Source organism: Lepisosteus oculatus, chromosome 1 (genome assembly GCF_040954835.1).
Source record: "Lepisosteus oculatus isolate fLepOcu1 chromosome 1, fLepOcu1.hap2, whole genome shotgun sequence".
NCBI classification, from domain to species: domain Eukaryota; kingdom Metazoa; phylum Chordata; class Actinopteri; order Semionotiformes; family Lepisosteidae; genus Lepisosteus; species Lepisosteus oculatus.
This window is the reverse complement of record NC_090696.1, coordinates 1,357,630-1,378,489: the sequence shown is the minus strand read 5'-3', so window position 1 is coordinate 1,378,489 and position 20,860 is coordinate 1,357,630. Positions and strand designations below refer to the sequence as shown.

Below are 20,860 nucleotides of genomic sequence, written 5' to 3'. Positions count from 1 at the left end.
ACAGAGGCAGACACAAAGACACTTAACTGCTATTCCCAGGCCAATCTATTATTAATTAGCATAATGCGATACCTAAATACCGGCCGTGCTGAGAAGTGCCAGATTTTGCAGGAAAAAAGGAAGAATGTGTTTTATTCTTATGTATAGGAAACAACATGCACTAAGGAGATCCAAGTGAGGATCTTGTAAGGAATTACTGGAACAAAATAATGCGAAAAGATATTACCCAGATTCCAGGAACTTCACAATGCTGTGTCTCTGTATTTTTAACTTTGTTTCGCTTTGGCAGCGATTTCAAAACCACAGAGCTTGTGCATCGGGTAGTGCACATGGGGCTGGGAAGCTCTGAAAGCAGCTGGCTGTACTGCTGCTTCATGGTGGGGAAGGAGGAATTGGAAATTGATCTGAAGACAGCTCAACCTTTCAAAGCACCATGGATTAGAGCACCAGCCCGAGGAAGAGAGGAGTAAGGGACTACGAAGAGGAAGGTGCTCTCTCTTGCAGGAGGCTGCACCGCAACTTTCCAAGAAGGCCCTGGTCCCCCTGGCATTCAGAGGCTTTGGCATCTTTCCTGGTATTGCTGTCTGAACCTCTAACTCACAGGATCACTGACGTCAAAGCCTTAAGAATGGGAGAAAAGTCTCCAAAACAGGCAACACTCCAATTTCCAATTTGATTAATGAGAAACTTGCAATGCATCAAGTAAAACATTAGCACTAAAAAATGCAATATCAAATAAAAATAATAGAGTAAAAACAGCATTACAACAGTATTGCAGATATACTCCTAAAGTTCTGTTTCAAATGTAAACAGTAATTCTATTTAACAGGCAGAACCAAAGCAACCATGTAACTACCTTAAGAAACAATACATTTCCTGCACTGCCCTAAGCATGTTTGAGAATTCTGTGATTCACAATTGAGCCAATGCAGGCGGAAACACTGTGGTCCAGGTTAATGCCAGTGTACCGATCAGTCTACAGGCTCCTTGACACACTGGCACACTCTGCTTCACACCTGGAGGCCCTGCCATCGTGAAGAGCCCTGAACCTCCTGTCCAGCCGCTCCCCTGCCTGTAGATTAGAATCACTGACCACCTGCAGCTCCACTCTCACCAGCTTTCTGAAAGCTCAGCACTTCTGGCTTGAACAGGACCTGTAGACAAATGGTCATTTTCAATGCTGCATATACTCACAATAGCAGGTGCCTTTGAGGGGGTTGCCTTGGTAACGGCTCTCTACCTCACACCTGCAGCAGACAGAAGCGGGCAGACGGTTAATCAGTGTGACAAGGCGCCTTCACAAACTCTCCGAGTGCCAGGCAGGCAGCGCACATTAAACAAGACGCAGCAAGACAGCGCACACCACAACACCTCGGAGAAGAAAGGAGAGGAAGGATCTGGCAGAACGAGATTGTACCCTGTCAGATCCACGAACACACACACAGGACACCGTAATTATTGTGAATAACAAAGAACAAGCTCCCTGAAGCTGTCAAAGCAAGGCTTAAATTAACTCCAGCATCACAGAAATAAAAATATCCTTGCTAAAGGAACTTGAAACATTTTTTTTTGCTTTTGTTTTCTAGAAAGCACGGGGGAGGGCCTTTTTTAAACAGGCCAGGTCTCCTATCAGCTGTGTGACCCTGGAACACACAGGTCACCTCTGAGGGGAGAGGTGCAGCTCCGATCACACACACGCAGGCAGGCAGGCGAAGAAGACGAAGATGAATGACAAGAAGGAGAAGACAGCAGAGAAAAACAGCCTCGGAGGCCAGCGAACTCACAGGTGACAGCGATCTCCCTTGATCCCTTTGGTGGTGCAGAAGCACTTCCCATTGTGGGGGTTACACATGCTGGCATGACCGTTACACTTGCAAGCTGAAATCACACACAGTGGACTGATTAACACACAGATTCAACAGTCAGTGGCATACCAAGCTCAGTTAAGAATAAGGTTTTGAATTTCACATTTTTATTGCAAGTTTTCAACTTTTCAAGTTCCATAATCTAGCGATCAAAAACGCAAGTTTAGTCAAATGTTATTGCCTGGTGAAAATACAGCACCACTGCAGCCAAGGCTGTGCTGCTGGTGGACATTACAGTGACTCCACTGACTGGAGCTCCAACTATCCCCTTCCTTCAGACAGTGCTGACATGAGGTGCATATACAAGATACAGAAAAGAGGAAATTAAACGATGCTGTTTATACAGCTCAAAGAAATGAGCTCGGAAGGTCCTGTAAGTCTCCAACTGCTGTTTGTCCTGCTAAATACGTTGATGCCCGTCTTTGAGCTGAACATTGTAATAATACTAATCAAAATTGCATTTAAGTAATGCTTTTCATCCCAATGGAGTCAAAAGCCACTGTACTGTACATATAGGAGGGACCCACTTCATCCACCCCCGAGTGGGAGCCCTCAGCCGTGTGACGGAGGCACCAGCAGCCCCCGAGCACACAGGTCCGGTGGAGAAACAAGAAACTGTTTCACCGACTGAACAATTCAACCTCTTACCAACAACACCATTGGCTCTTTAATGTTAAAGCGAGGCCCCGAGTGCTTGTTCATCTCATAAGAATGATGCCTCCTACAGCAGTGTTACCCGTCACCATGCTGGGGCACTGGAACGGAAATTCTGGCGCAGAGGGAAAAGCTCCACCTGGTCTCCCTGATAGGCGTCCCATCCCAGCCTTCCCCCAAGACCTGGGGGTCAAGCCGCACAAGCACTGACACCGATCGCGGTAGAACGACTCACGCTGGCAGGTGCCCCCGTTGGTGGGGTCTCCGTAGTACCCAGAGATGCACGTCTCGCAGTGTCGGCCCGTGGTGAGGTCCTCACACTTCTCGCACGCGCTCTCGTTGACGCACTTGCTGTGCCCGTTGCACTGGCAGGCTGCCCACACCCATGAACAAAACGGAGACGGCGCGTTAGAGCGATCCTCAAAAGCCATTTAGCTCTTCGCTGGGTTTCATAAACCATTTCCCAAAACCCTTTGATGCTGGATTTGACCCTCACTTTTACCAAGGAGCCAGCTAGCGGGTATTCTACATCAATGCCCAGCTGCCGAAGCAAACCATGGTAATAAAGCATAGGGCGAGTGGCACCGGACCGAGAGCTCATGCCAAGCCTTCTCAGAGACGGAGACACCAGCCACCCCAGTTACTACTACAGTATGTTACTACACCACATCCAGCTGATGCTTTTTTCCAAGCGTCCATCCCAGTTCTCCTCATTTCTCCTAGCACTTGCTCCAGGGTACAACAGCAGCAGCACCTTGGCCCTCCAGGTCTGAGTCCAGGCCCTCAACACACAGGCGCAGCTCTGCAGTGAGCTGGTCGAGAGAGTCTACAGCTCTCCCAGATGGCGCAGGTGTGTGAAAACAGAGGGTGCTGGAAACCATTCCGCCGTGTCAACGCCTGCACAGATGTACACCCGTCTCAGGGAGGAAACTCTCCTGTACAAGGGCTACACCTGAGGCTGGCCTGTTTGTTGTATCTTTAACTCTTTAGAACATAGGGAACAAAGACATAACTTCATTTGAATTTACCTTATGTTAGTGAATGCTGGCATTCTGCACAGCTACATCACGATAACCAGACCAAGTCACAAAAGAGGGGCAGATGTACCACTTCAAAGCAATGGGCAGTAAACAGGCCTCATGCACTGACCAATCTACAACATTCAGAGCACAATCACTGTAAGTGGCGTTTGCAGGCAATGCACTGTTCTGGTCCTCTGGACCTCCAAACCAAGGACCAGTCTTGGAACTCTAGTCAGTGCAGTGAGAGCCATGCATCAGGCCCTGCAGGGGATGTCCTTACCTGGGCAGTGAATAAAGGACCAGTTGTACTTGTTCTCTGAGGGGCACATGGTGACGTTGAGGGCAGGCTCCTGGTAGGAGGCAGAGCTGGGGGGCTGGAACGGCCCCCTGTAGGAACCCTCGATGCACTGGCCCTTGCCCGTGTTACTGGGATCTGTGCACCAGCCACAGCCCGGCTGGTCCAGGCACTGCCCACAGGTCCGGTAACCAGAACAGTTCTCAGCTGCAACAGGAGAGTTACAGCGTCAGCACACAGGGCACAACACCCACTCCCAACAGGCCACACTCTTACCAAGACACTACCAGCTCAGAAGCAGGAAATGAAATCTTCAGACATTAGGGGTCCCTCAAGGACCCCTGCACAAAAGGGTACACAGGTCCCTTTAATACTTCTGCTTCAAGACCCGGTAAAGAGGCAGAGCTAAAGGTTGAATGTGGTGTGAAACAATATCAAACAAGCTGCAGCTCATAACATATGGCACTGTATTACACACAGAGGAGAGACTGTAGCTCAGGAGGCTGTGTGAAGGGGCAGAGTTCAGAAACTGGTAAATGGTTAGAACCACACTATTACCGCACCGTGAAAGCGTGTTCTAAACCACCATACCGTATAACTCACAGTTCTTTTTTGTTTCACACTAGATTTGTTTTGATTTTGATCATTCTGAATGAAACAGGAAAGAAACTCTGACAATCGCGCAGTCCCAAAGAGGAATTCTGGATGCACATCTACAGGCCGTATCGCTGACGGTATGACAGCAGCACTCAAGCACAAAGCTCCTCCCGATATGCTCTGGCATCCCAGCTCAAGTCGGTCTTCACACTGTACAAAACCACATCATTCTGGACAGGGGGATGCAAAAACTGTCCCTTTACATTGTGGACAGTTAAAAACGGTTTATAGCTCAATGCAAAATACTGTGGTAGATTTATAAAAAGCACCTGACATCCGAACTTCTTATTTTTTTTATGTTTGTTGAATATTCAGGATACTGCAAAGGAGAGGCCTTAGAGGTGGGATGTAACGGCAGTGTCCTGCTCTGTGTGTAAGTAAAAGGAGGCCAGTGTGCTGCTGGCTGTCTTACGGGGACAGCTGTTCATGGTGTACCACTCCATGCACTGGCCGAAGGGGAAGGAGGCCACGTAGGCATTGGAGTCCACGCACTGCTTCATGTTGCTGCACCACATGCACTCCGAGCTGCTGCTGGTGCACTCCGTGCAGGCAGAGCGCAGGGCGCAGGGTGTGCGGCACTGCTTGGCGCTGTGGTTCGCTGGCAGGGGAGACAGAAAACACAGATCTGGCTCATTAGACACACTGTGCAAGAAAGCAGCACAGACGTTCATCTTCATGATGGCTGGCTGGGGCACAGGATGGCACACTGTTCCTGAACCACTGCCCTGCCGCTAACTGTTTCATTTTAACTTCCTCGCTCATCTGCGGTGTGTTTGAAGCGCTGGCATGTTCTAGAACTGACTGCTCGCTGAACGCGGGAATTTGCCAACATGAACCACCAGACATAAATAGATTAAATGCTTTTTGAGGACTTGAAAACAAAAAAGAAAAGTAGGCTTGGATTGGAAACAACAAGCCTCCATCCAAGTGAAACGGTTTTGCAATTTTCCATTTCCTCCCAGAAGCATGACCGAGGCCGGACGAGACGAGGACGCAGGGCCTGCCTCACCTGGGCGCTCACACAGGCTGCCGTTGACGGAGTTAACGCAAGTGGCCGCCTTCAGCCCGCTGGGCGAGGGTTCGGCTAGGTACCCACAGAACCCGGCGTCGCTGGGCTCCCCTGGCAGCCACTGCAGGGACGTGTTAGTGAAGGGGGACATGTCCTCCCAACACCAGTACGAGATGTTGATCTTGCGCAGACCCACCCAGGGCGTCACAGTCGCCTTGTACTGCAGAGACACAGGGCACAGGGGACAACCTCTCAGTCATCAGCACACGCACATCCCCCAGCTCTTTCAAACAAGAACAGCCACGATAACGAGGGACGATTCATCGCACACAAATCTTGTGCAGATCCCCAGACAATACTGCTTTCCTAACTCCTAGACCACTACTGCCAGTGTGAAAGGCATTCATGGCCATGGACAGAATATACCCCTCTGTATTAATTCTTAACTTTATCTGCTCTACAATACTCTCAGGACTCCTGACATCTCTGTACTGGAATGGTACCACAAAGTTGCAATCTCCAAAAACCTCTGCCTTCGCCATTACCTTTTCCTTCACATAGTTTCTTAGCTCAACATCAAAACTGGATAGGAGGAAGGGGTCTGGAGACGTGCCTCAAAGCTGTGCAGGTCAAAGTAACTAGTGTCTCATTAGTGGATGTCACAGTGTCTACTCCCATACATCTCTGCCTGCCACTCCATTGCTGGAAATGTTTTGTTGACAAAACTTTCCTCTTCTTGGTGTGTCAAATCACCTCAAAAGCAAAACAATCTCAGCTGCCTCTGCTCTGACTGGGCGCCAGCTCGCTGGCCCTGGAGAGACGTGCTGACAGGTTTTCAATCCACTTGAAAGCCAGCTGCTGGCTTGAAGGAACTGCCTGAGCAATCACAGGCTCCGCCAACCTGTTAGCTGGACCTGTTTTGATAACCTCATCCCACATTGTTTCATTGCTGTAAACCATGTTTCAATGAGCTATTCAGAAGTGTCAATCTCCAAATCCCTCTCAGTTGTTTTAGCCAAAGCTTGGCCAAACTATTGTTTTCATATCAACAGTTCTGCCGCAACATACTCTTCAACAAATCAAAAATGTAACAACTTCATCTAGTCTTTATATTTTATTCTGAACCTCCCAAGTGAAAGTCGGGAATTCATGCAACTATTTCACACTGTAGAGTGAAACGTACAACCGCAATTAATGCTGATTAGAAGAAAGACAAGTATCTGGCAACCACATTTACTGGCACTGCCTGTTCCTGATCAAAGCAACATTTTAATTCATGAAACATCCCTAAGATAATAAAAGAAACCCACAGTCCAACTCTGATTCCAAGAAGAACTGTGTAAAAGAAGTCCAGTTACCATATCAGTCAGTCAGGACCCAGCAGCACTAGGTACACTTACCAGTCAGGACTCTCTGCAGTATTACAGGTGAACAGCTCCCCACTGCTCAACAAAAGACTGGACTCCAGTACATCCTCAAGAGATGTAGCAATTTAATAAGAATTTTCAAGCCGGTCATTATTTTATCTCCTCCATTCCCAGATCACATTTCCATGAAAAAATCCTCACTTGCTCACTGTGCGCGAGTCCCGGAGCAGAATGCAGACCCTGGTGCTTACTGTAGTGTAGACAATCAGGAACTGAGTGGGACTGATAGGGGATGGATTCAACAACAACAAATTCTCTCTTCATTTCTAAGGAAATGAATTGAGAATGCAAGACTGTGCACCCCTAAACACTGGTTAATACTAGATGGAGCTACTACAAAAAAAGTGCAGTAATTGCATCATATACCTGCTCCTCAAACAAAAATATGTTTTAATTTTTTTTTTTAAATGAAAAATGCTAATTTTATCCTTATAATAATTTTTAACAAGTGTTCCCCGATATTAAGTAATTCTATTAAAAAGATAATATAAAAATTAAATCTTCTCTGTGAGCAATACAGGTGAAATACAGGGCTCAATATTTGGCAAGATTTTTCTTCTAAAGCAATTCTCTCAGTATTTATCTTTCCCTTTTTAGAAATTATCCAACAGATATCACTTCATACAAACACAATTTGACTGTGGCAGCATTTTGTGGTCTCAGTTCTAAACTTCAAATTGAAGAAAAAGCCTTCTAGTAATAAAATCTGGATTAATAGACATCAACCACTTTAAAAGAAATTTAGTGAAAACATGGAAAAGAGGTTTTCAAAGCATCCTGGTATAAAGGGAAGGCACCACCGATAATCCCAAAGCCTTGCTCTTAGTAGGCGGGCACCAAATACCATACTTACTGCTATTTATCTATTTATTTTCCATCTTTTAAGGAATACATAATTTTTCCCATTATTTCTTTTAATATCCACAATAAACAATACAAAGGTTCTCTTTTAAAGCCACCTGATACCTAACTAACAAAACAAGGAATTTTAGGGGAACAATCTTTTTGTTTCTCTGGTGTAAGGTAACACGACAGCAAGATACTGTACTGAACTAAAAAGATGTAAATCTGAAGGCTGAAGTGAAGGTAAAAAAAAAACAGATGCACTACCAACACAGTCTATCCCTGGCATGAATACACCTCTTCACTCAGTCCACAAGAAGAGTTGGATTCTGTTAAAAGCAGAAAAGTGAATTTCTGAGGAATCTGAAGGGGCTCACAGTGTGGTTCAGACATTCACCCATGACAACCCTGACCTTACACCCTTTCTTCAACAACCCCAGCCCTAACACGTACCAACACATGCATGATCTGCAGCTCCTTCAGCACAAACTCCACCTTCTTCTGCGTCGTGAGGGACGCCAGCACGGCGTTGTAGCTCCGGCACTGCAGCTTGGCGTTGTCGTAGCTGTCCTTGGTTGTGGTGAACTTCAGGCACGAGTTGCCAACCAAGTGCCAGTTCTCCCCGCAGATATTTTCTAAAACACGAAAGAGAATCCCCAATCTAAATCTCAAAATCTACAGGACCTTACGGAGTACACTAAGAGCACAGATTCGGGGAATAAAAGCAGAACAAAATTGAAAAATCCTGACATAGCAGGAGGGTGTTAGAGTCAGGACTGAGACCTAGCACTGAGGGATCTGGACTCGTAGCTGCAGGATTGTGCACGGGTCTTCACTCTAATAGTTAATGATGCAAGAGCAGAGGTGGAGCTCACCGGGCAGGGCGATGCACTCCTGGTTGCGCGGCTCCCATTGGCAGTTGTGGTCCATGGCGCAGCTCTTACAGCTGGTCTTCTTGTTGCAGACGAACTCAGGGTTGTCCTTCGGGCACATCTCGTACTCTGCGATGGCACCCTGGAGAGGAATGCAGCAGAAAGAGTTCAGCTTGCAGGCAGGCCGAAACAAACCCGCACACACAGACAAAGGGAAAGGAATTAAACTCCTAGTTATAAGGCTTTGCAAGGCGAAAATGCATTTGGCAATGTTCTTTGAGATGTTAGCCAAGAGAGGCTTTGGGTTAAAGCCCCTGGCCTAGGGGCAGCGAAAAGGCTGGAGGAGGCCCTGCAGAGAGAGGCGTGGAGCAGGGGGTAGCTGCACAGTGTGGGCAGGAGGAGTTGAGCAGGGGGCAGCTGCACAGGGGGAGAGGGGCTGCAGGAGGGCCTGCAGAGAGAGGAGCAGAAGGAAGAGAGAGGGGCTCTCTGGTTATTCCAGCTCCCCAGGAAGTGATGTCAAAGGAGAAAGAGTTTCAGCAGCACAGGTAATGGAGACCTTGACTGTACACGTGCCTTCCTGAATGTTCATTTTGAAAAATGCATCATGAGCCCCTGGCACAAACCTAGGAGCAACCATTATTCTAGCACTCTACACAAGCCCGACTGGCTGCTTAAAATAGAAGGATTCACATTCTCCCAGCAATTTAATCTTTACACAAGGGGACCTGATAAAGGCATTCAAAATCCTCAACACTAAGGATACCAAGAAAAAACAACATCCATGAGCATTTTAAAAAACGAGCATTTAAAAGAACAAAGCATTCAAAGCTGTCACAGTAAATTCCTTGGATTCATTTAAAAAAAAAAGCTAGATGAGATCCTTGGATCAATTAGCTACTAACTATTAGGGCTCTGTGGCACAGGTAGCTCTGTGGCTAAGGATTTGAGCCTGTGTCTGGAAATTTGCTGGTTCAAATCCCGTGGTGGGCAGAGGAATCCTACTCCGTTGGGGCCCTAAGCAAGGCCCTTAAACCCAACTGCTCCAGGGACGCGGTAGAAATGGCTGACCCTGCACTCTGACCCCAAGCTTCTCTCCCAGTCTGTGTCTCATGGAGAGTAAGCTGGGGTATACGTATAGACAATTCCTTAATGCAACAAATTGCATACGGCCAATAAAGTGATCTTATCAAATGGCCTGGATGGCCTCCTTTATGTTATCATGTTGTTGTGGAGGAAAGGAGTGAACTGAGCTACAGCGTTTCCAGCACCCTCTGGGACAACGACAAAGACTGGCACAGCACTTTGCATTCTAGGAAGGAATTTACAGAGACATGTCTGTGGGTGTGTATTTCAAATCACTCGTGTTACTTTACAATAAAGAGCATACGCACAAGCAGAGTATTGTGACCTTACAATAAACTGTGAATTTTTTAAAATGAAATTTCTACAGCACACACTTTCAACCAAGTACTGGACAAAATCATATTTCTCTAAAATGCCTACAGTTATTTACAGCAAGCACTGTGTCAAAAGCCAATCCCTTTATTATGCATTAATTATGTGTGACACTGTGTTACAAAGGGGCTTATATATGATGGCAAAGCATGACTAGAGGTCATAAGACTTGGAAACGACTTCCTCAGCTGGGACTGCAGTCTTTGCTAGTGCTCAAGACTCACAATAATGCAAAACCAGGCTCATATTCCCTTCCCAAAAGCTCCTACGGACTGAGATTGTCATTTCACTCTTTATAAAGTCCGTTCTCCCGGACAATCCCTGCTTGTGAAAGCACAAGACTCACCGAGGCCGCAGTGCAGTTGTTGCTCATGGAGATGCACTGGTCTGCGCACCACTGGCAGCCGTTGGTGTTGGCTGTGCAACTATAGCAGTCTGTGTACTGGTCACACTTCTCTTTGTCAGCATCTGGGCAACACAGGACAGAAGGAGAAACACTCACTCAGTAGCAAAGCAGAATTACAAATCAAAACAGTTTTATAGTTCTATGATCTCTTCATTCCATTCCAAAGTAGATTAGTATCTGCTGTTTTGTGGAGAGAAAAGGCCTGGTCAATGAAATTTCCAGGATTCTGTAATTAAAAATATAAACAGCAGACTCTATATAAAAACATGTTTCAGCCACTTGTAAAACAAGAGGAGGCCATTGGACCAATGTAGCTGTTTGATCTGTGATAGATGGGCACAGTTGTGCAATGGTTAGTGTTGCTGCCTCACAGCACTAGGGCCCTGGGTTCAATTCCTGGGGTGCAGTCTCATGGAATCTCTCCTAACATGCATCCTCCCCAGTTCATATGGGAGCTCTGGTACAGTATGTGTAAGTTCTTCTATGTATTCTACCTAAATATTTTTGTAATTTTCACTGCAGCTTCTACAATGTTTGATACCACAAAATAGAAGATTAGTAAACTTTACTGTTTCCAAATGCTAACTATAGCTAAATCGAGACCACCAATACACATTCGAAAGAGCAATGACCCTAGTGCAGATCAATGCGATACTCCACAGATTACACCATCCCAATATGAATGGTCACTCCTTATCTGTTTGCCATTCACGAAAGAGTTCTTAAAACAAAATGCAAGTATTATGTACGATTCCTACCACCTGCAACCTGAGAGTCTGTTATAGGGAGCATTATCAAAAAACGTCCAAAATTCTAAATAACTATTTGCGTGTTTAAAGCCCTCTAACAAATAAGTTAAACTACATGTATGTTTTCTAAACTTTACCCACTAAGACAGGATTTCCATATAGATGATCTTCAAGTTTCTTTCTAATGACTGTTTCCATAATGTTACAGGTGATAGAAGTCAAGCTTATTTATAATGACTTGGCTTCATATTGATAGCCTATTCATGGATGGGCACTACACAAGCTTCTTGCCAGTCAGTAAGTACCACTCCACATTGACAGATTTCAGGAAGAGTTTTACTTGTGGTCTTTAGATCCCCTCACTTGCCCGTACAACTAGTAGGATACCACCAGGCCTGGAGATGCATCTTAGAGTTTCCAGTACCAACAACAAACCTCTGCCTCTTTTGCACTAAAACACTAATACAGAAGTTTGTCTTGCCCCAGACATGCTGCATCCTTCTTTCTTGATGAAAACTTAACTGAAGTATACATTTGATACATCACCCATTTTTCTTATAAAGCAAAATGTATAAAAGTATAATGAAAATATATAACATATCCACTATTTTATCTCTGAAACACTTGATCATTGTTTTTACTCTGTGTTGAAATACTGAAAAAAAACTCTTATTACTTATTTCAGCCTCCACTTTCGTCTCTGCCTCTCTCTCTGGCTTTCCGATACACATTTAAACCTGTTTTTGCAGCTTGTTCTGAGGTTTCCTGGCAGAAACAAACCCACAGAGTTTCGCCGGAGCGGGACTCAGAATTTACCCTACGCCCGATAGCAGGCTTGAGAGCCAGCCGGGTGTCAGACGGAGCCCTGCTGGGACTCACAGGCTTTGGCAGGACAGCTGGCCTGGATTCGGCGCTCCTCCGGCTCGCTGGCGGCCTCCCAGGGCAGGCAGGCCTGAGTGCTGCTGTTCCACAGACACCGGATCCCCGGCCCGGCCGAGCGGCAGGCCTGGTCGCTGGAGAAAGCCGAGCAGCTGGCAGGAGTGAACATCAGCACGTCGCTCAGCAGCAGGCTGTTGAAGCCTCCGAACACGTACATGGTGCTGCAGGGAGGGAGGAAGGGAGTCACCTCTTATCACACATTCGGTACGCAGGGTAGCCCAGCTCCTTCATTCTCACCTCACCGCTGACAGCAAAAACGCAGCACGACCGATTAGGAGGTTCAATGGCACTTCTTTGGGCCCTTTGCTACACTGAGTTGATGTCCCCCAAGTCTGTGATGGAGGGCCCCACTGTGTTGCAGCCCTACCTGCTGCTGTAGACGGCCGAGTGTCCGAAACGGTTAACGTCATGGTGCAGGTCCGGTCGGGGCAGCACGGACCACTCGTCACAGGCTGGGAGGAGAAAAACAGGGCAGGCGTAAGCCGGGCAGCCCACACAGGGAGGGGTCATTCTCTAAGCCGAGCGAGTGGACTGCAGCAACAGGTGTTTCTCACACTAGGCCGGCAGCACGGATGCCAGTAGGCACCAGCATGTGATCATCGCCAGCAGGAGAAAGAGCCATACTTTTAGATAGATAAGACTTTATCGATCCCAAAGGGAAATTGAATTTTACACTTCTTGTTTCAAACATTTCACAGCAAGAAATGGTAAAGATGGCTGATTAAAGGTTTTCCCCCCTAGTTTCTTCATTCTTCTTTTAAGAAGAACATAATGTCTATCGACATGATAGGCAAAACCCAACACCCTGATGGATATGCAGATATACCAGCTGATGTATGGTACAGTGACACCCTTGGTGTCTACTCGACACAATTCACAACCACAAAATCCAAGACACTTCTTCTGCATTAGAAACTTCCCTGTGTGCAAGCCAGAGCCCTGTCTTACCTGTCACATGCCATTTTCCACCTGAGCTTCACTCAGCAGTGTGCTGTACAGCCCTCAGAACTCAGCAAGCAGTGTCAACAACATTCACCGCATGCAAATGACAGAGCCTGCGCTCTTCCCAAACACTGATGAAAACTAACTCAGCAAGGGAAAGACAAAAACATCCATCAGTTTCATGCAAGGGTCCTGAGAGATCAGTCTGAGAGGACTACCACGGGAGTCTAGAGAGGAGGCAGACTGTGAATCCAGCAGCAGAAGCAGGGAAGGAAGGCAAGAGCCGGAAGGAGTTATGTGATAAAGCCCCTGATCCCAGAGAGACCTTAGGCAGACCTGAACTTGGTGGTATACCATCTTCACACCCTGCTAAACAAGAGGTGAGTCAGCCAAGCCGAGGCCACAAGACACAGAGCTCCTCATTAGTATAGTGGTGAGTATTCCCGCCTGTCACACAGGAGACTGGGGTTCGATTCTCCGAAGGGGAGATAGGTAGCTTTTATGGGCAGAGCAGTGGCTCTGTGTTTAAGGATCTGCGCCTGTGGCTGGAAGGTTTGCCAGTTCAAATCCCGCAGCTGGCAGAGAAATCCTACTCCGTTGGGCCCCTGAGCAAGGCCATTCACCCCAACTGCTCCAGGGGCGCCGTATAAATGGCCTTGACCCTGCGCCCTGACCCACAGCTTCTCTCCTTGTCTGTGTGTCTCATGGAGAGCTAGCTGGGGTATGCAAAAAGACAAATTCCTAATTCAAGAAATCGTACGTGGCCAATAAATTGATTTTGTCTTGCATACTGACAGGACTCCGGTCACACCTTGGTAAGGAGAAGCACACTGCCACAGGAGGAGGCTGAACAAGAGTCCTCCCCAGTCACTGCCAGAGGAGGAGGCTGACCAGCCCACGAGTCCTCCCCAGTCACTGTCACAGGCGCTGGGGGACATTCTGGGCTCGGGGGATCATTAGAGGGCAGCAGCTCCAGCCTGGACTGGGGCTCCCATTCTGCAATCAGGTTTCTCTTAAAAAGGACTCCAGGGTCTCAGGCTTTGAAGTCCAAGCTGCTCGTTTCTCCGAATTTCTCTAACAGACGTCTAGAATTGCTTGAAATAAACAGTGTTCAGATTATTATTCTTATCATCCACCCCAGTTACGAATACTGGGAAAGCACATGAACCGAGGCATCGCCCAGTCACCGTATTAAACACGGCAAACAGCTGCTTCAACAGCTTCCACCCTTCACAGGACGAGGGCTGGACTTGACCTTCACATTCAGGTAAAGTTCTTAGAAAAATAAAACTTTTCATTTAAGTTGTGAAAGAATGCCCAAGATGTTTTTTCAACATAAAGCTCCTCTTTGTCTATAAATGGAAACAGGTGTTACTCTGCTGGTTACGTGCAAGAGACCGGCTTCGAACAGCAGGCTTCCCTGTGATCTGTGTTCCAACTCTGCCCTCTGCTGGCAGCAACTGCGAAGGGCATTCAGGTCTGACTCCTGTCAGGTCATTACAATGTCAGAGAATTAATTACCCTGTAATTCTCCTGCTTAATAGAGCTGAAACTATTATAGACTACCAATTAGCCCCCCAGCCAGCTCAGATTTTTAGAGTAATTAGAGAACAATTTAATCAGTTTTATTGCAGAGCCCAAAGAACAGGAGTGAACTGCAGAGCCACTTTTAATTCTGTGCTTTTCACACCCTAAACAGACGGAGTGCAATAAGGAAACGCTCTCCAGCTAATTACAATCGTCTGTTGAAATGGCTCGGGCAGTTTGTCTCGCAGTAGAACGTGACGCCAATCAGAAAACGTCCATTGATGATGGCTGAAAAAATGACCACTAAAAGATGTTTTTTTTTAACAAAACTATTTTAAATACTGCCATCCACAGTTTCCACTTGTGCCTTCTGGCTCGTGTTTCACCGGTTGTTAAATCTTTGGGGTTATATTTTGAGAATTTATTAAGTAAGAAATAAAGGTTCGGCTATATTTCGACTCGATGCAGAAAGGGGGTGTGTTTTCTGCATGTCTTGGCTCATGGCCACGAACCCCAGGAACGCACAGAGCGGAGACTGACGAGATGCAGGCAGACCCCTCTGACCCACCCACCTTCCACCCATGCATCACAGGAAACAGCCCGTGCTGGAGGCTCAGTGCTGATTCGAGCAGAGGCACATCTCTCACCAACAGCACCACAAGCCTGCAAATACCACAGAGAGCACAGTGTCGCTGAGAGAGCACTAACCCCACCCACACTCGCGTGCAGCAATTGGGGGAATGAAGATGATCAGGCAAGTCCCCAAGTCTCTCAAAAGCTTAAGATGCATAGGGAGCAACATTCTGGCTACTACTGCCTGCGCTCTGTGGATCTACTGAAAGAAATGCAGTCTGGTGTACTGACTGGCAGCGAGACTAAGAGTAAAAGATTTAATGAAAACAACGAGAAAAGGCTATTTTATAAAATCCTAACCAGATCAAACACAAACACTAGAAACTGTGTCATTGTTTTCTTTCAAAAGGAAATTGTGAAAAACACCATCTGCACATCAAATCTGATTAACAGCCAGTAACTGCTGGTATTCATAATATTCAATTAATCAATCAACTGGGCTGACGAACAGCAAGAATGGAAGGCGACCCCTCCACTGGCCAGTCCACACCCCACACAGTCTGCCCACTGTGGGGCACAGCACCCACAACAACCACAAATACAGCTGTGCTCAGATCTATCTGTGTAAATCACAGCCTGCCCACTCTGGAAGTCGTACCACCACGCATACAGCTACAAAGACTACATGAGCGCTGATGGAAGAGGGCCTGTCCCATGGACAAGTTTCTTATTTTCACATACCCAAAACTCAGAGGAAAGGAGATTCCAGCAAAGTTCCAGACTTAAGCACTATTACCCCCCATTTCTTTTTTTAACTCATTAGAACATGTGCAATGTTTTTCTTATTGTTTGTAATAGAATAATGTGAAATGTTTTTTTCTTCTTTTTTTTTTGTTTGCATTCTATTTAAATGTACAGTGTTATGTGTCCATAAAAATTTCCCTCAGGGGACAATAAAATCTTATCACAACATCTTTACTACCACTTGGAAGGACAAGTGCCCTTTCAATAAACTTTGAAGAGATATCAAGAAGAGCCCAGTATCAGCATAGTCTAAAAAGCATGTTGTGCGAAGATACCACCCGCGCAGTCTCTGGGAAAACCCGCGGTCTGCAGGCAGACTCACCGAGGTCGTAGGCCATGAAGTCGGAGGAGAAGCACTTGGCGCCATGGCTCATGGAAGTGTCGTTGTGAGTGTTTCCGCCGAACACCAGCATGGAGCCGCTCACGATGACCGCCGTGTGCAGGTAGCGGAAAAAGCCACTGTCCTTCAGGATGGTCCTGGAACGACAACAGCACCATATCTTCACCACTGCTGTGGGTGCAAGGGGCAGGAGGCGACTGGGGAACGCCATGTCAGACACAGGAAACTCCTGCGCGCTTCTTCCGCCTAAAGGAGCTCCTCCTGTGAAGCTGAGCTCAAGACATTCCAGTGACATGGCTTTCAACAGGCAGGTCTACCCGTCATCTCCCAATAACCTGCTGTTAAATTTGCAAATGCTCTTGAGAGCCAGTCTGGAGATTATCCTTCTCCTGCTGAAACGAGTGAGAGCTTCAGGTCCTGGGAACAACACTCATTGTAATAGTGCCCCACCGGGAAGAGGAAACATCCCACACCTGCACCTGACGACCACACAATGGGACAGTGTCATTCCGGCTCTGAGGACTGCCAGAGGACTCTGCACTCTTCCACACACTCTCAGCTCAAGGCCAGAGAGAGAAATCCTATACTTGCAAGATTCAGTGAACGAATCGCAATGCAGGCTTGCTTGAACTCTAATATAACGACACTGAGACATGCACGAGATGAACACATTTCTGCATTAGCAACTGGGGTAAAATGCTGAGCAGAATGAGCTTGTATGATAGCAGCTCTGTGTTAATCATCCAAGCAGGCTGATCCTGTGAGGTGATGACCACTTCAGTCACAGTCAGGAGAGTACAGCCTGTGTGCCTGGAAATGGGGAAAGGCACCAACGTAATATTAAGACAGAAGTACTCTAGCATCCAGCTAATCATACAGCAGCATAGACACACATGACAGATCAAAGTCACCAAAATGCACCAGCAGTGAAAGTGGACAGGGATAGAGAGTGCCATTGTCTGATGCTGGACAACTCCACAGGTAACTCAATCAACAGCATGATACAGAAAATGCAACCTGGTATTACTGCATGTAAATACTGAGACATGATCATTTTAGTTTATGATGTTAAGACTTGACTTGTGCCTGAAGTTCAAAAACCACATGAAGCTACTATCATATATTACCAAGTTAAAACTAAAGCCTAACTTCAGCTTTGCTTCAGAGATACATAAATTACCAAAAAACATTGTTTAATCCCTTCTTGCATTCAGTTGAGAAAAAACAAAGTATCTACTCCATTCAGTATTAAAGGAAGCAATTAAGCCTTTGTCACACTACAGGACTCGACAACTTCTAGTTGGAGAGCGTGACAAATTTAACGACTGCAGTTGCTGAATCTCGCTGCCTTTTCTGTCCTGGAGCGTGTCAAACTATACGACTGGCTTCATCACTCTGCTCTCCTCCCCACTGAGAGCTGGTGTGCGGGGAGTGTACTGGTGCACTGTCTGCCATCGCATCATCCAGGTGGATGCTGCACACTGGTGGTGGTGGAGGGGATTCCCCATTACCTGTAAAGCACTTTGAGTGGAGTGTCCAGAAAAGCACTATATAAATGTAAGCAATTATTATTATTATTATTATTATTACTACATGCCACATAATAATGGCAATCCCTGACTTTAGGAGGTGAGATTTACTGGTTGCTGTAGCTGGTAGCAGTCAAGCTCTGTGCACAAGCAGTGCTCTGTACAGGGGGATGGATGCAAGCCCAAACAACCGCTAATTACAAACAGCAGGTGGGTGGGAATGTTATGCATCAGACTGGTCCAGATCCTTTATTAAACTGTGAACTTCTACCCCAAAGGCAAGTGCTGAAGAGCAATCAGAGTCCTGTCTCAATGACTTCAGGGCTCTTGGCTCATTGGCATTATAAATCGATTCCTGGTATATTAATCAATCGCCAAGCTGGGAGCAGTGCTCAAACTACAAGAACCAGCTCACTAAAGATAATATCACAAAGGTTATTAGATTAAAATGTCCTCAATGAAGGCTGTTTAAACAAAAACATGAAGTCCTGCCCCTCTCTGCAGGCTTCTCTCTCTTCAAAAACTCCCAATAGGGAAGAGGTGACCCTGCAGTTTAGGGGCACAGCAGGCACTACACTCGCAGCACGCAGAGATCTCAACCAGAAGACAAGTCAGTTCTAAAAAGGAGGTGTTCATGAAGGACACCAGAGATGTGATGCTACTCCTTGTAGCTTGCCTTTAACACAACTGGCGCCATGCCGCACCCCAGCTAGGCAGCTGTGCTTCACTAAGGAGCAGAGCAGAGACGCGACAGCCCCCTGCAGATTCGCAGAGCCGGGCCTACTCACCACATGCTGGTGTCCACCTCGTACTTGTACAAGTCGTCCGCGAGCCCATACTTGTTGGCGCTGAAGGCCTTGTAGCCACCGTGGATGTAGATGGCTCTGGTCTTGGGGTCGTAGACACTGCTGTGGCCATACCCCCCCTGCACAAGGGCCCCACTGGTTTTCACAATCCTCCAGGTGTTGGTAGCTGAAGAAGACAGAAGGCAAAACGTTTCTCATCTAAAACATGGGCTTTCACCATGGAGACAGAACAGCGAACAATGGCAGACTGTTGTGCAATGTGACTTCAGGAAGATCTGAGTTATACATAATATACACACTGGTGTCCTACAGATCAAGTAGCAGCCTTCGCAAAAAGCTCTGGTCACAGGGCATTTTCTACCATGATTACTGGATCTGTCAGTGCTGTTCCACAAGCTGCAAGATACTAGGCCCACAATGTCCAAGCAGGTTGCTGGATTCTGAACCAGTGAGCCATGTGGAAACCGATACCCTTCTTTGGCAAGAAATGGCTGGATGAGATACTGGGATCAGTGAGATCAGTTATCTATTAACTACCAAACGGGCTGGAATGAGCTCCTCTCTTTCTTACATTCTTCAGATGTTGTTGATGTCACACTGCGAATTTCCACAATTAGCTGCAAGGGTGAGTTGAATGCGATTACAGGGGGATCAGTTACAGTTAAGCCATTGTACTTTGCTTGTTAACATTTAACAACGAGCAGCCATTCCAGATTGTGATTTAAAACTTTAAAAAACTGGAGTAAAGTGACTATGCTGTCCTTTTTAGTAAAATTCCCCTTCAGCAATGCCACTGATAACAGTCTGTGAGGTCTAGGAAACACTCACCTACAAGTCAGTTTTGTGGCTGCTTTGCCTTTACTTTGGAAAAGCACTAGTTGGCAGTCATATACTGTACCAACCATACTTTCCATTAAAACAAACAATTAAGGTCAGCAAAACAATTTTAATTGTGAGTTTCATATTCTGCTGAGAGTGTTTCAGATACTTCACTACTACTTGAAAGAGCTTGTGAGAGCTTCCCATGCACAGATGTGGGGTACAAATTGAGGCTCTCTACTCCTTTGGTTAAACTGAGAAGTCTGTAAACTTCAAGGCCCTCATTCACAGACTCTCGGGACCTGAGCTGTACATCCTGCTCTGTTCTGTCCTGTGACTGACACTGCAGCAGTTGAGGGATCACAATAAGCCCAATACCATAACCGATGGGTACTACAGCTTCCTGAGTAAGTGCAGAGCTGCAATACAAATTCATGGTCTATGTGAGAAAGAGAAATGTCTGGTAGTTCTAAACATCAGGACTGAAGTGAAAGATGCAAAGAGACATGCCATATAAGCGCTCTTAAGCCGTGCAGAAGGCCGATTACACATTTAGAGCACAAAATGAGCTTACATTTGGAAAATTTCACAACATTTTGACATGGCAGTGGTATGTACTGTATAAACCAGGGAAACGCCGATGAATATTCCCAGAGTTTCCATCTGAAGGTTTCAGTTCTCATAAAGCAGGTGCTGTGGCAGCTAGAAGTCATAGATTAAATCAGTTCAAGAGGCCTGATTAGCTGGTGTTTATTTCCACACTCAGCAGCTAAAAGAATGAGCACACAGACCAATGTACAGGGACTCCCACATGCTGTGTGGGCAAACACCTTTTAAACCCTTATTTGTAATGCTAAACTTCATGTATATGCACGTCTTTTTTGCTATGTACACATACAGTACATAGAAATGAAATGTTTTTGGTCCTTCTCTTAAAGCCTATAGGCATTAAGCAAAATGCATCCAAAGGGAACGATTATATCTTTCATCAATACACTATGATTCCTGTAGCACTCATCTAAACATTTTAACCAGGTACACAACAGAGCTCAAGGAGAAAGGTGAAGAACACCAGGAGGCTATAATAATAATTAATAAAAATTCCTTACACTTATATAGCACATTTCTGTATACTCCACTCAAAGCACTTTACAGGTAATGGAGACTCCCCTCCACCAGTGTGTAGCCCCACCTGGATGTTGCTTGTAGGATAAGTTTATTGTCCCACAGCACATTTCACGTTCCCGTTGTTATTATTTGTTATGTTTGTAATGTACTGTGTTCATCGTGTGATGTGGTCTGCTGTACTGTATGTCCTGAGAGATCA

At 46.2% G+C, this 20,860-nt stretch overlaps 1 protein-coding gene across 2 annotated transcripts in view; it reads right to left on the bottom strand.

Annotated features, from left to right (window-relative positions):
• atrn (attractin) overlaps positions 1-20,860 on the bottom strand; it is a 151,434-nt gene that overhangs the window by 77,967 nt on the left and 52,607 nt on the right. For both annotated transcript variants that reach the window (XM_006629110.3, XM_015343835.2), the window contains exons 9-21: positions 18,697-18,880; positions 16,362-16,516; positions 12,561-12,645; positions 12,134-12,354; positions 10,446-10,567; positions 8,648-8,786; positions 8,226-8,407; positions 5,503-5,722; positions 4,906-5,091; positions 3,822-4,043; positions 2,755-2,892; positions 1,785-1,878; positions 1,195-1,247 (exon numbers count right to left, since the gene is read on the bottom strand). In XM_006629110.3, coding sequence (XP_006629173.2) covers positions 1,195-1,247; positions 1,785-1,878; positions 2,755-2,892; positions 3,822-4,043; positions 4,906-5,091; positions 5,503-5,722; positions 8,226-8,407; positions 8,648-8,786; positions 10,446-10,567; positions 12,134-12,354; positions 12,561-12,645; positions 16,362-16,516; positions 18,697-18,880 — 2,001 coding nt within the window. The remainder of the gene's footprint in view (positions 1-1,194; positions 1,248-1,784; positions 1,879-2,754; positions 2,893-3,821; positions 4,044-4,905; positions 5,092-5,502; positions 5,723-8,225; positions 8,408-8,647; positions 8,787-10,445; positions 10,568-12,133; positions 12,355-12,560; positions 12,646-16,361; positions 16,517-18,696; positions 18,881-20,860) is intronic.